Here is a 14082-nt window from a genome sequence, read left to right on the forward strand (position 1 = left end):
AGTATTATATGTTTTACTTCTTTATTACAGTGGATACTTGTTTTCCTTAAGCTGTTGTCAATTTGTTAACTTTTCAAGCTAACATGCATTTTGTTTTTTTGTGCAAAAATACTCCAATTTGGAGTCTCAATGGAAGTAATGAGTTAGTACTTCTAAACTTCTGTAAACTGGCATACAGCGTAAACCTTGTCCTACCTAAATAAATACTAGCACGAAGCACGTTTTGGTAGTGTGATTTGACCGTCCTACCGTCCTATGTACGATGGAGGTATAAACCACGTAAGGTAGTATATTCTGATAAGGTAGCATGGATTGATAGACATGACTATAAATTTACGCAACGGTAGGATGTTTTGACAAAGTAGGACGTTTTGTCAGAAGACCGGTACCACAGTGGGCCTTTTTTGTGAATACAGCTGCCTACTGACACCAAAGATGATGCTTTGAGTGGTGAGCGTGAACACAAAGCTTTGGGCCTAACGGCTGAACAGTCAGTGAAAAAACCTACAACGGACCACCACCTGAATCACTAAGACAACGACGACCTTTGTGGTAACATTGCTTTCTTATTGTCAGGATACACATTTTCTGTCAACAGTGATCAAACTCATAACTTTGGAATGTGTTTGTGTGTTGTGGAATAATTTCTACGGATGTAATTCGCATATACTGTATATTTAGACCACTGACCTCACAAACGTTAATGAAAACTCGAGAAGGGGTTAAAAACAGCGAGTTACTGGGAAGAATAGTTGGAAACATGAAAAAGGTAAATATAAAATATCCATGGATGGCTTTTGTTGGATCATTTGAAATGCAGGCAAATGTCTCGCAGGCAGTTTGGAGTTTATCCCCATCTTTCTCCAGGTGAAATCCAAACAGAAGACAGCTTCACACTCTCCCTGCCCATGCACAATAAAAATACTGTTACCTCCATTATTTCCAACATTTCAACATTAGCCAGATTGTTACAAAGACATTATTCAGTGTTTCACATTGCTGAATATTTACAGTTGCTTGAACAAGTATATCAACACCCTTAAAGTCCAACGCTGTTGCATCAGTGTATTCACATTTTACATTAAGCAACAGAAAGACAACACTGTGAAAATTGTTCTTCTTTGCTTTTCACATGCTGCAGAGCCACTTCTGTCAGAGAAGTGTCTGAGTGGCTCTCGAGTGCACTGCAAAGTCCCAAGGCGTGTCAAGATGCGTCTGTCTGCAGCTTCGGCTCCAAAAGCCCAGCAGTGCATCGGGTCATCGGGCCTCCAGTTAAATGAAATACTCCTTTGGGTTTTCAGTGGAGAGATTCTGGGAGTCAGCCTGGTTGTTAAAAGGAAAGTCTTGGCTGTCCTCCTGTTTGACTCCCTTCACTTCCTTGTTACGATATGTATCCTTCCTCCGGTAGAGGAATCTGGCCGTTATCGCCAGTGCAGTCACAATCACAAAGATGACTACTGCAATGACACCTGTAAGGTAAAAGGATTTTATAACATATCAGATATCACCTTTCAGATTTCAATGTGGTTGAATGTTCTGACGTTATTGTAGCTGATGTATGGATTGGAAGCAAACTCTTCCCCTTGTAGTACCATCTCTAAATGTTTTGATTATCTTGCTAATCGCACTTTAGAGAACATTAAACACCAGTTTAAATCTTTTGAAGCCATCACGCTCTTCTGCTCTGTTGAGCACATTTGGGAATATGAGAGCAGGTTCCATTTAATTGGCATTCCAGAATCCATCTGAAATCAATTTCATACTACATTACATTATAAAGTGACCAGAGGTTTTAAGATAAGAGCAGAAAAAGTTTTCCCATCAGCAAATCATCCCTACATTGGTTTAATTAGGTGGGCTGCCCTTTGTGTACTGGATGGTTTAATGGACAGTTTTAAATGACTTTTCTCTGAGTCTCACCTTTTCTATCTGCACAATTATAGATTGAACCTTTTCAGTCTTCACTTTGAATCAATCCGTGCTGGCAGAGCAGCAAAGTTTTAAATGAGTTTTAAATGGACTCCTGCCTGGCACACCACTTTACTCTTTCTTGGAGTTCAACCTCTCTCCACAACTTTATTCGTACAAATAAAGCTTGAACTCATCACTTTTTTTAAAAAATAAAACGGCACCAGAAAAGCACATGAAATTTCATTATTTTTAGTCAAGGGCAATACGATTGACATGACAAACAACTATTTTCCACTGAAGCAGTGCTGGTGTCCAATTTTCCACCAAAAATAACACGGACACTGATGTCAGGAGTTCTATCTTTAAGCCAAGCAATTTTGTTGTTGCTTAAAAAAAAAAAATCACCAACAAATCACAAATGCAGGCCAGTTTCTGTCTGCTGTCATTCTCCTCACACAAAAATAACCAAACCTCTGCTGATAATGTTGCATAAATCTCTTGAAATGTAGGTAACGAGGCGTAACTGCCTGCACACCAGCACTGCACGGGTGGAAAATGGCTATAAGTAAAGTCCAGTGAAGAAGATACGAAGGTAAAGCAGTTTAGTACCTCCAATTAGGGCCGAGTCAGTCCTGATGGAATTGACTAAGGGTTCACCTGAACCCACTGAACCAGACTGGTCTACAGGAGAGAGAGAGGAAAAGAGAAAGGTGGAGAAAGCTAAGGACAAGAATGTGAAAAACCAAAAGTCTCCAAGAATAAAAACAAGGAAGAACAGCCAAAATTATTCACACCAGAAGAAGGAAGCACAACGAGGCAAAATTAGAATAAAGAAAGAAGTGAGATCAAATCAGAGTCAAAAATGAAAAGCAGAGACTCAAAAAAACCCCAACCCATCAGATCAGGGAAGATTACTTCAGCTCTACAAGTGACTTCTATAAAGCATTGCAAACTGGATTAGAAAGAACCCAAAGGATGGAAATCCCAAACGAATCTCCTGTGTCTCAAATTCATTAAATCATCAGTCATACTGTCATTAGACTCCCAAAACAAGGAGCATACTTCACGTAATTAACGAGCCGTTTCTGAGCTGGAAGAGCAGCTTTCATTCAGTTTCAGTGCAAAAATGAAAGACAGCAGGAAATATATGCCACCCTAATCACAGAATCAACTCCAAATCCCATTGGCCAGATTGGTTTTTGCATTACGTGGCATCATAGTTTCTGTAATAAATTTGCCTGTGTACTGTTGTAGCACAATCAATTACACTGGCCTTCAACGTGTGTCCTGAGAAATAAATATTTTGATATTATGATGATGAAATGCATTGTTGACGTAGCTCCTGTGGCGTTGAAATGCTAGCATAAGCAAAAAAGATGGTACGTTTTCATTTAAAGGCTTTACATTTGACACGCTAACTCGCTAACTCAGAGATGCATGAAAGTGTCTCAGTTACGACACTGCACAGTCACTGCTATCAGCTGTACTGGGTGCAGCTTATATTCTGCCAAACTGGCCGGCTCAGTTTAGATGTCTACTTAAGATGCAAACTGGAACAAATCCCTTCTTCTAAAACTGTATCTATTGATAAAATATTAAAACAAATATAAAACTGCACATCAGGAGAAAGGGTGGAGAACAATAACTGTAAAAAAATGGAATAAAGTATAACGTACTACTGTTATTCCAGTGTGTTCCAGTGATTTTCCACACAGTGGTTCTAGTTTTGAAACTAAGATGTGACATTTTTATTTAATTTTTTGCAAGAAAACATGTAGATGTTCAGCCAAAACTTTTAATAAATGTAACATATTTATATTTTCAAAGATTAAAAACATAATAACAAGTCAGGTGTCTCCTCCTTTTCTCACCTGACAGGTGGTGTGTGTTCTCAGCTGAGTAGGGATTGGCTGAAGCTGCGCAGTTGGACTGAGCTAAAGGTCCAGTGATGATGACGGGGCTGGAGTCGGGGCGGAGCAGAGCTTCTTTCAGAGGGCTGATGGTGTTAAAGTGGACAACTGACAGGCAGCCTGTAAAACCGAGGGAAGCCAACCTGGACAGGTCTGCATCCAGGTCATCAGACTCTGGAGAGAGAAAATGAGCAAGATAGGAAAATGTGTAGTGAGGATCCAAAGGCAGGGCACAGGAGTTGGCCTCAAAGAGCAAATAACAATATGGATAAAGTTAAAAAAAAAGTAAGTAAATAATCCCCACATTTGTGAAGGAAAAAACACTGTCAATATGCACAGTGACTGGACAGAGGTTTGTAGATGGGTATGAAAACAGACTAATGACTTGCATGGGAGAAACAGGATGTAAATAAAACATAAACATAATAAATTACTGACAAGACACAAGAGGAGAAAAAAGGGAGGGGTAAAGAGTTCAGATGTAAAACAAAAGAAGAAAAACCGGAAGAAACTGAGACACAATAAAAATGAAGAGAAGGAAATAAGGAAGACATTGGAAATATTAAGCGGTAAGAAACAATACAACTTATTGAAGGCAAACAAAACATTATGTACAACAAAACACTGCATACATCAAAACGAACACCAACATTCATAAACAAACTACAGTAGCTGAGTGGGCCATTAGTAATAATTATATTTATAAAAAAAAAGTAACATTCAGGATGCAGGTTTTATAATGAAGTACATTATTTGCTGTATAATCTTCCAATTAAATATTATAAATGCATGTACCATTGTTCATTAGTAATAGCGAAGCCAGTTTTCTGAGGGTTAACAGGGACACATTTATTAGTTAAATCCATGTCTGTGGAAACTGCCACACACTGAATAATTTCAGCATGCAGAAGTGCAGATGCAATGTGATCTGATTATACGTCCAGGCTTTTCCAGTTTGGGGCGGGGGCGCTCAGTCTTGGCAATCACAAGGTGACAGGCGGTGTACAAACTGGATAGGTTGCTAGTGTGTTGCTACGATCATCTGATTATCATGCACACACTATTTTAAAAGTACAGAAATCTTCCATTTATATACTGGCAGCATGCGGACAGAAGGGCAGATTGCACTTTTCTCCCTGGCTCATTTTAGCAATATGTTAACTTGAACTGGTTAAGCAAATCAGTTTTGTTGACTGCATTACTGATTATCTGTTGGTGAATTGTATGTTTACCTGGGTTATTGCACCAGCGAGACACAAATTACTGCTCAATCCTGAAAGTCCCAATTTCCAGGGCTCAACATAAAGTTCCATTCATTTTATAGTGACCGCCTTGTAAAAATGCTCATATTTACATTAATATCTATTTAAAAGGCATGTCTACAACAACAGTTTTGGTTGTTACAGCTAGTTCCTCCCTTAGTCAAACCATAGGATGGATCTTTTTGTTTTTTTTAAGTTGACCAACACTAGCACTTTTGACAGGTGGATAAGTGGTTGTCTCCTGCATCACTTCCACTCAGGTCACAAAACTGGACTTAAAAAAAACAAAAAACCTTTTAGAGCATTTTTAATGCAAGTATCTGATGAATAATATGCTTTGCAATGTGGTTAGCTTAGCTATGGCCTATTTGTAACTTCAACCTCTCCCAGTCTGTTGTGGCTCTGACAAAGATGGGGATAGTGTGACATGATCCATTGGATTGATCATGTTCTTAGGTCGGAATTCTTACTTTCCGTTATTCCAGTTTTCATGGTTTAGATTTTTGTATTAGTGTCTTCTTTCTTGTGTTCCCTTTTGTATCAAGTTTCTAGTGAGTTTTCTTGTCTGTGTTAATTTGGGTTCTTTTGTCATTTCCTGTCTTATTTGGATAATTTTCTTGCATCTTGTTTTGTGTTTCACTATCACCTCTGACTCGCTGTCTTGACTGTCTTCACCTGTTGCTCGTTACCCTCCTGTATTAAATCCTTAGTTTCCTGTGATTAATTCTGTCTTTGTCTTTGTATTTATTGTGCCGGTCCTGTCTAATCATTATGGCTTAATGGTTTGCTGTCCCTTCCATCTTGCCCTGTTTGATTGGATATTTATTTGGGACTTGTAATTTGTGGACTTTCACTGATCATCAGTATTAAAAGTAGGGATGGGTACCGGTGTCCGGTGCCATAATGGCACCGGTTCTGACATAAACGGTAGTAACCAGACCGAAAAGCAGCGCACATTTCGGTGCTTTATTTCGGTGCTTTCTTTTTTTTTTCCTGAGCCAATTCTAGCCAATCATTTTACGTTTCCGAGGATAGTAGGCGGGTCCAGGTACGTACGTTCTTTTAGAGCAGAGCTACAGATTAAAAATGCCCAAGGCGAAGCGGTCAAAAGTCTGGCTGTACTTCACAGCAAAAGATGCAAACTCAGCAGCCTGCAACAAGTGCTTTAAGGTGATACTGTGATACTGTCAAAGGAGGTAACATCTCGAATCTGATGAAACACCTGGCGACGCATAGCGTTTTTTTTAAAGCCGAGAAATGCACCGTGTTTGATAGCTTGCTGCGAGACCTCACACCGTGCACATCTACTGCGGGTGTGGTGCCTGTTATCGGACCCGGAGTTAGCAACATCCCCCAAAAACCCGAAGAGGAGAGTCCTGGCCCCTAGCCCTGCCAGTGTAGCAGAAATGATGAGGATGATGATGGCAGCAGCAGCCGTTCTTCTCTGCGTGAGTAGCTTAATGTTGTTCGTGTGTAATTCACGTTGAGTAGGCTAACCACGTTATTACATTAATGCATGTAAGGTGAACTAGCAAACACCGTCGTAGTTACATGCGGCTGTCTTCTTGTTTGATGGCAGCCCTGGCCAAAAAGGCTAAAATGACCAAAGAAAAAGTGGAAAACAGTTAAACATGAGAGGTTTTTGGACCAATTTTGTGTTTATTCCATTGTTTAAGCACTGCTTCCAGCCAAGAGTGATACCATATATGCCCTATAGCTGAAGAAAAGGCTTACATTGTTATCTTTTTACAAAAAAAACAGCTAAACATGAGAGGTTTTTGGACCAATTTTGTGTTCTCCATTCTTTAAGCACCGGTTTGAGCACCGTTTAAGCACCGGCACCGTTTCAAAAGTACCGGTTTGGCACCGGTATCGGATAAAACCTAAACGATACCCATCCCTAATTAAAAGCTTGCTTTTTTGTTGTTTACAATGTACACAAACTGCAGTTTAACTTCAGATTCACAGCATCATAAAGCACCAAAACTGATTTCGACAAATCAATGGGTGGCATGTCCATCTTTCATATACAATCATATGATCATCAGCATACACTCACTCACCTCTGTTATAGCAGACAGTCAGTTATTCTGCTTTCAGTCTGCAACCATCACATTATGAGACACTCTCCAGCTTTATCTCTTGATTTTATTGACTTAAATCTCTCCATCATTCACCTCTGCTCCTTCACAGCAGTGTAAACAGCAGCTGTGGAAGCCCACATTAATGCTGGAAGCAGCTGCATCACTATCTGTTCAGATGACTGAGAGGTGACTGTGGTTTTTACCAGCATACATCTACATGTTGATGAGAGCAGCAGGAGACACTGCCGCAGCCTGTAAGCTCCTCTCAGCTGATATCCCCCCCCTCTACTTTGTCTTTCTGTATTCCTTCCGGGTCCATTAGTTAGGCTGATGGATGACAGGGTTGAAGGGGAGTGACAGAGAATCCACTTTCCTGATGTTTTCCTGCCTCCTCTAGTTCGACTGTAACATGCTGACATGACAGTTTTAATACATGGTATGAAAATATGTATTGTTCTACTTTTGTTCCACTGTTAGTTGCTCTTTTTTATGAAAGAGCTGTGACTGCAGCCTGTGGCCTCTCAGACTCTTATTCACAGTTTATATCTTAGTCCATCTTTCATGGAGGCACCGAGGGAAAAAATTACTGGCTTTTTAAAAATTGTAAAAACTGTAATCACACCAATGCTGTTTCAAGTCTCTGCCCATGACTGGAGTGGAAGTGGAAAAAGCAGTGCACTACAGAAACAGTTGATTCCCATTTAAAAGTTTAAAACTTATGTGGAAGAAGCATGTTCAAGTAGTCAGAATGAGACCTCCAGGGATGAGCAGTGCTGGAACAGTCCAAAGGTACACAAGATCTGCACTAGATAGAGATGATATAATTATTATAATATATAATAATAACTATTAATTTTCTTTTTCAGCTTATCTAGAAAAGACAGCTGGCTCATTTGGGAGGGACTCGGAGTAGAGCTGCTACTCCTCCACATTGAAAGAGGCCAGCTGTCGTGGTTCAGACATTTGATTAGGAGTCCTCTTGGGGGTGAGGTGTTCCAGGTATGTCCTACAGGGAGGAGGAGGAGGACATGCCAGAGAGATAACTTCTCTCAGGCTGGGAACACTTACATAGGCCATTTTTATGCTCACTGCGTCGCTTGTGTCGCATGATGCGTATATGTAAGAGACATACAGACACAAAGAGGAAGATGTTGCAACTGTTTGTGTAAAGACCTTTGCAAAAGAAGGCTGCTGTCCCTGCAACACAGCCCTAGATAAACAGCAGAAAATGGATGGATGGATTTATCAACACTAGGAACTTAAATCTTAAATTAAGGCAGAAATGTGCCAGTTCCATTTATGATACAGTTCAGATCAATCCAGCTTGATTAAATCCAGTCCTAATCACAGGAAGCTAAAAACAAAAACTTGCAATTATTTCTTTGTTTCTGCTTTTTGTTAAAAAGCTCTATACATCTGAAAAGACTGTTTTAGTTCCTCTTAGATGATAGCGCAGTTTTAAGGAAAATGCATTTATGGGTTGAGCAGCCGAGTTGAATACGTGGTGATGGCACGATAAACTTGCCTTTACTGTTGTGGACAGCAAAGAAAGATTTTCATTGCACAGGGAAACGTGTTTCTTGCAGGGAAACATGTACTGTGTATAATACAACTTTGAAACTTGAAATCTATTGTGCCAAGCTTGTTTTTTTGTATACACAGCAGTATATTTGCAGATAAGTTTCTTTCTTCCTGTTAAAAATGAACTTTAAAGGTTCTACAGGTGGGGTGTCAAACGTACGGCCAATTTCGTATTTCGATTATTAATGGCTCGTCAGTATGTGGGAGTCGAATCTTCAACCCAGCTGAGAATCCACACAGGCAGGGGTGGGGCTTTATTTTGATGGGCACACCATGCAGCCACTTACATGCAAATATAGACTGGAACCATAGCATGGGGGAAAAGGAAGGGGGGCAGACGCTCCGAAGACAGCAAGTGTATTGGTACAGGTCGGATTTAAACACAAGCATGTTGGGAAAAAGTGAAGAAACGAGCGGAAACTTAAAATGAGAAGCATCTGGCTGCATTTCAATGATATTGAGTATCTGAGTGTCTAAATGAGTCTCACACGCCTGAATGTGTGCTTGAAGCCATTTATAATTCTTAACTTGTTTGATGAGCTGCTCACCACAAACAAACACAACAAAACAGAAATTTTGGACGTTTAACTGTATTTTCAGTTTTAAGTTTTACAGTTTTTCCTAGTGATAAAAAACCTCCCTTTTTCATACTACACAAAGTAATTAAGCAATAAACAATTAACTTGTTGAAACCCAATGCTCACGGTATTGGGGGACAAGAGGGAGAACATCTGGTTTAATGGGATGTACCGCCAGATCTGTTATTTAAATATAGACATGTGTGGGATCCACACAAACAACAGAATCTCAGCTAAAAGCTCACAAAACCATTTCAGCGACCACCAAACAGCTAAAATAGCAAATGATTAAAAAGCAGGTAAACAGATTCTCCCCCCCACCCACCCCAGCAAAGAAAGAAAGAAAGAAAGAAAGAAAGAAAGAAAACCTCGACAATCCGGGCAATGAGTTACCAGAACATTTTCTGCCATTTTACACTTTTTTTTTTTTACAATTTAAGTCCAAAGAGTCATGCTAACAGGTTTCTTTCTTTATCATGTACACAAACAGTTAAATAAGTAACTTTTTTACACTGACAGAAAGGGGAGCTTCACTGGCCTGCTTAAGATCAAAGTGGGCCATATGTGGCCTGTGGTGTGAAATGAGTTTGACACCCCTGCTCTAGAGTAATCTGCAACTCGGTCAGAATATCAGAAAAAAGTTGTTGCTAAGGTCCAAGATTGTAGAGTGCCTCCCCAAAACCCAGAAACTACTTAAAATATCTTTTGTTCACTTCTTGACTCAACATTTCTGAGCACTCATTACTAAGATGAAAATATCCCTTTGTCCTGCTGACAGCTCTGGTTCCATTTATTACAGTCAGTTTTTCTAAGAAAGCTAACACTGAGAGTCAGGCACCAAACTTCTCAGAGCTGTTATCAAATGAATGTGAGTCTGAGTGCTCCCTAACTAAAAAGACCTTCTCTCTGCTTTTACTGTGTCCTCACTCACCGTGCACTCTGCCCAACACCAGCGACTTGATTGCATTAAATTCCCCGTCAGATGTCAGGTTGAAGTCTTCTCTGGCATTTTGGTCAATCTGAAATAAATAAATAAATAAATAGGCTTTTGTTCAACCTTTAATTTGTAAAGTAGAATACAATACAGGATAATTTAAGACAAATAAAAGCACAGAAAATTAAAAGATCTGAATACAAATTGATGATTAAAAAAACAAAAGGAAAGTTTTTGAAATAGTAGAACCATTAAGAAAAATGAAAACTGAAAGTTGAAAGTGAATCAACTAGGACATGAACAGCTGGAAGTGGAATAAGATCAAATTAAAATTTTAAAATGCCCTAGGCATAAAAACGAGCAAAGTATTACATTGTTCTGTGAGCTATTCTAGTTATTAGACGCAGTGAGTTTTACTTTCGTGCCAGTCATTACTTTTCAGTCAGCGGTGATGTGAATCTGGCGCTCCATCCTTTTTAAATTTGATTATTTTTTTTTTTTTAAATGTTCAGCTTTCCCTTTATCTCACCAGCTCAAAGGGAGGAATAAGCAACAGAGTCCAAACTTGCAGTTAAAAACATTCAGTCATCCAGAGTGAAATTCACCACTGGAGATTATTTTAATTAGAGCAGCTCCACAGAGAGTATCTCGCCATGTGGTCGCGAAGAAGAAAACCTAGTCAAAATCATAACTGAAGTTTCCATCAAAGGGAAAAAAAAGAAAAACTTTTGTAAGTCATTATAAATGCTGATTACTTCAACAAGACATCTACTGTTTGAAGTAACATTTACTTGAGGTCATAGTTACACTTCTTTATCTTAAAGCTCCAGAATGGTGTATTTACAAGACCTATTAGGAGAAATGGAAAAAGCATTCATAATGATCTTTGGTTCAGGCCCAGAACAGCTTCATGAGTGAGGGGAGAGGGGAGCGGAGGATTAACAGATGGCTGTTATTATGGTGAGGAGAGGTGAACGTGAAGCAAATCTGTAAGATTTACCGGTTGATCTACGTTGCTACCCAGACCACGGCCACAAGTTGTCACCAAAAGAATGAGGTCATGGATACAAGTGGTGGAAATGAGCTTTTTCTCATGGGTGACAAGGTTCTTCCTTAGAGATGAGCTAAAGAGCTCAGTTATTGAGAAAGGGCTTAGATTAGAGCTGCTACTCCTGCACATCGACAAAGGAGCCAGCTGAGGTGGACCAGGGATTTCTTACTGGGAGGAGGCTCGAGGACAGACCCAAGACACCTACCCAGATGTTCCCCCAGAGAATGGGACGACACGGCATCTTTGCTTAAACTGCAGACGACCCAGATGCAGACGTGGATAAGCGACTGAAAATAGATGGAGCGCTGAACAGACCAAAAACAAATAAAATACTAGCTCTGACCTTTCACATTTTTATATTGAAATTAGGGCACATACAAGGCTAAAGAAGAGGGTTGATTTATTGCAATGAATCACATATCTTATGCATTTACACCATTCTGCTTGCTTCTTTCTGCTGCTCTCTTATCTGTAAGAGGTCACCACAGTAGGATATTATTTATTTATTTATTTACTTTTACACCCAATGCCCTTCCTAATGCAACCCTCCAATGGATTTTTGTTTTTTAAAGGTGTGTGAAAATATGATGAGCTGTAGGTGAAACTGTAATTGGGTACTTATGTTAAAGTGTACATAGAAGTTTTTGCCAATCCATTACACACATTGTATAAAAAAATAAGTTGGTGTGAATGAAAGTGAGTGTACTAGGAATCCAAAATTGCCATTAATAGATTAACTAGAAAAATAAGAACTGCATTTAACCTTGATATTAATCAACTTAATAGGATAATTTACAAGGTCTAAAATACAACAGATGTGCAGTTCCCTCAAACCATATTTTTATTCAGTAGCTAGACATTCACACAACAAAGAAACATACTGCTTCCCTGTAGTCAAATTTTAGTGAAAAATAGACACAAATAAACTTTACACCAACTCAAACACCTTATCGTCCCTCCAACCCAACCTGAAAATTGCTTGCAATAATTGCTGACATTAAATTGTGGAGGCAAGTGAAAAAAATGACTGAAGTTGCTATTAAACATGCTTTGAATTAAGTAATGAAAACTCAAAGACAAGCAGGAAGTCAGGGACTTTGTCCACTTTAACTACCTGCTTCGGATACTTATGCCGGGAGAGGCTGATAAAACAATTACTGGTTAAAAAAGAGCCCCCAATTGGGTTTGCAGTTTGCAGTTCTACTGATATGAAATAAGCTCTAGGTACATTTTTACAGCCTTAAGCTGATATAATATCACAGAAATTACAGTAGGTTTCCACATATTATAACCTAGATTGGTTCTTTTGAACAGGAAGTACCTTTTGCTCTCTTAGTTATGTCCCTTGTGTTTACACATGGCACCCAAGTCCAGAACTTTATCTTGCTGTCTCTGACAAACTTTGATGTACTATTTTAAGGATCTAATGGAGTGTGTCAGTAAACCTAAAGGAAACTAAACACTGGGCCATCTGATAAGAGAGCAGAAAGAGAGGGCATGATGTATTAGCAGCCCAGGGTGATTTAGTTTTTCATTTTTCATTCGCTCAGGGGGAGAGGATATGACGGTGTCCAATTGTGAGACCACTTTAGAGAGTCTATGCTGCTGGCCATCAAGATGCAGCTGGGTGACAATCGATGAAGGTCACCTGATGTTCCCGAAGCATGTTGTAACAATATAATGACTCAAGGTGATGGAAACCGGTAAGATGAGATGCAACTCATATTTCACTGGAGTCTTGACAAACTGCATCAAGACGAGGTCACCTTATATTTCATCTCAGGGTGTTGATAATTATAGAGACGTCCAGGCTGCTGGCTCCCAGTTAGATTAAGTTTACCTCATATATCATCTGAGGCTGTTGTTAACAAGATGTTAACGCTGTTCATGAGATTTCGATATTTTGAAGTTGATCCATATTTCACCCAGAGCTGTTTTAATGTGTAGTTTATCCCTGCTATCCTTCCATAGCTCTGCAGTAATAACTGGAGCTTCCTCGAACTAAATTAACACAGGGATTATTGAGCCTTCCCGAAGTGACATGATGTGACTGGATCAAATGGAAAAATAATTTCGGTTAAAAAGTAAAAAAAACTTTTTAACAGAATGGCAATTCATTTCAGACAAATCATTTTAAACTGCCAAATCTGCCACATGTTTGTGGGAAACTCCTGTGCTATACATTTTATGTCAGTGGTTTCAGGTTTATTTTCCATGTTATGACTGATGGTGAAGGAAGTAAAGAAGGAGCCTATGCACAGCTGTGAAGTTATCGTATCTGTGACAAATAGAAGTTGTGTGTATCCCATGTTTGAAGCATACCATACAGATAGAAAATATTAAATACAGAAGATGACATTTACGTATTTATATATTTTTTTATTTTTGGGGTCTTTATCTTGAAACTGAATGGAAACGGCTTAATTACAGGGGCTGGAAAAGGGAGCACATTAACTTTTCTGTGGAAGTCTATGGACCATAAACGAAACAACATCCAATGCTCTTCAGTGTATAAGTGTCGGGGTTAATAGACTCAGGTTAATAAAAGCAAAAATAAGTCAGGGTTTTAGTGCCAAATACTGACGCAATGTTCCCTCTAAGCTGCGCACGTGCGCAATTGCGCACTGCTGGCATGGTCTCTGCGCACAGAAAATCTGCGTTGCGCACAAAAAAAAAAATCTACCTGAATTGAAATTAAAATTAATACTTTAACAATTCTGTTTTGCAGTGTTAGTCAGTAAGTGGCTGCTCCAGTATGGGATTAGAACGAT

At 39.2% G+C, this 14082-nt stretch overlaps 1 protein-coding gene across 1 annotated transcript in view; it reads right to left on the bottom strand.

Moving 5' to 3' along the window:
• Positions 1–256: 256 nt before the first annotated feature.
• Positions 257–14082, bottom strand: part of LOC134616735 (contactin-associated protein-like 4) — a 111697-nt gene continuing 97871 nt past the window's right edge. Inside the window, exons 21-24 of the mRNA XM_063461714.1 lie at positions 10258–10345; positions 3783–3995; positions 2521–2592; positions 257–1469 (exon numbers count right to left, since the gene is read on the bottom strand). Of these exons, the coding sequence (XP_063317784.1) occupies positions 1273–1469; positions 2521–2592; positions 3783–3995; positions 10258–10345 (570 nt within the window). The 3' untranslated portion in view covers positions 257–1272. The remainder of the gene's footprint in view (positions 1470–2520; positions 2593–3782; positions 3996–10257; positions 10346–14082) is intronic.

Source organism: Pelmatolapia mariae, linkage group LG18 (genome assembly GCF_036321145.2).
Source record: "Pelmatolapia mariae isolate MD_Pm_ZW linkage group LG18, Pm_UMD_F_2, whole genome shotgun sequence".
In the NCBI taxonomy this organism is placed as follows: Eukaryota; Metazoa; Chordata; class Actinopteri; order Cichliformes; family Cichlidae; genus Pelmatolapia; species Pelmatolapia mariae.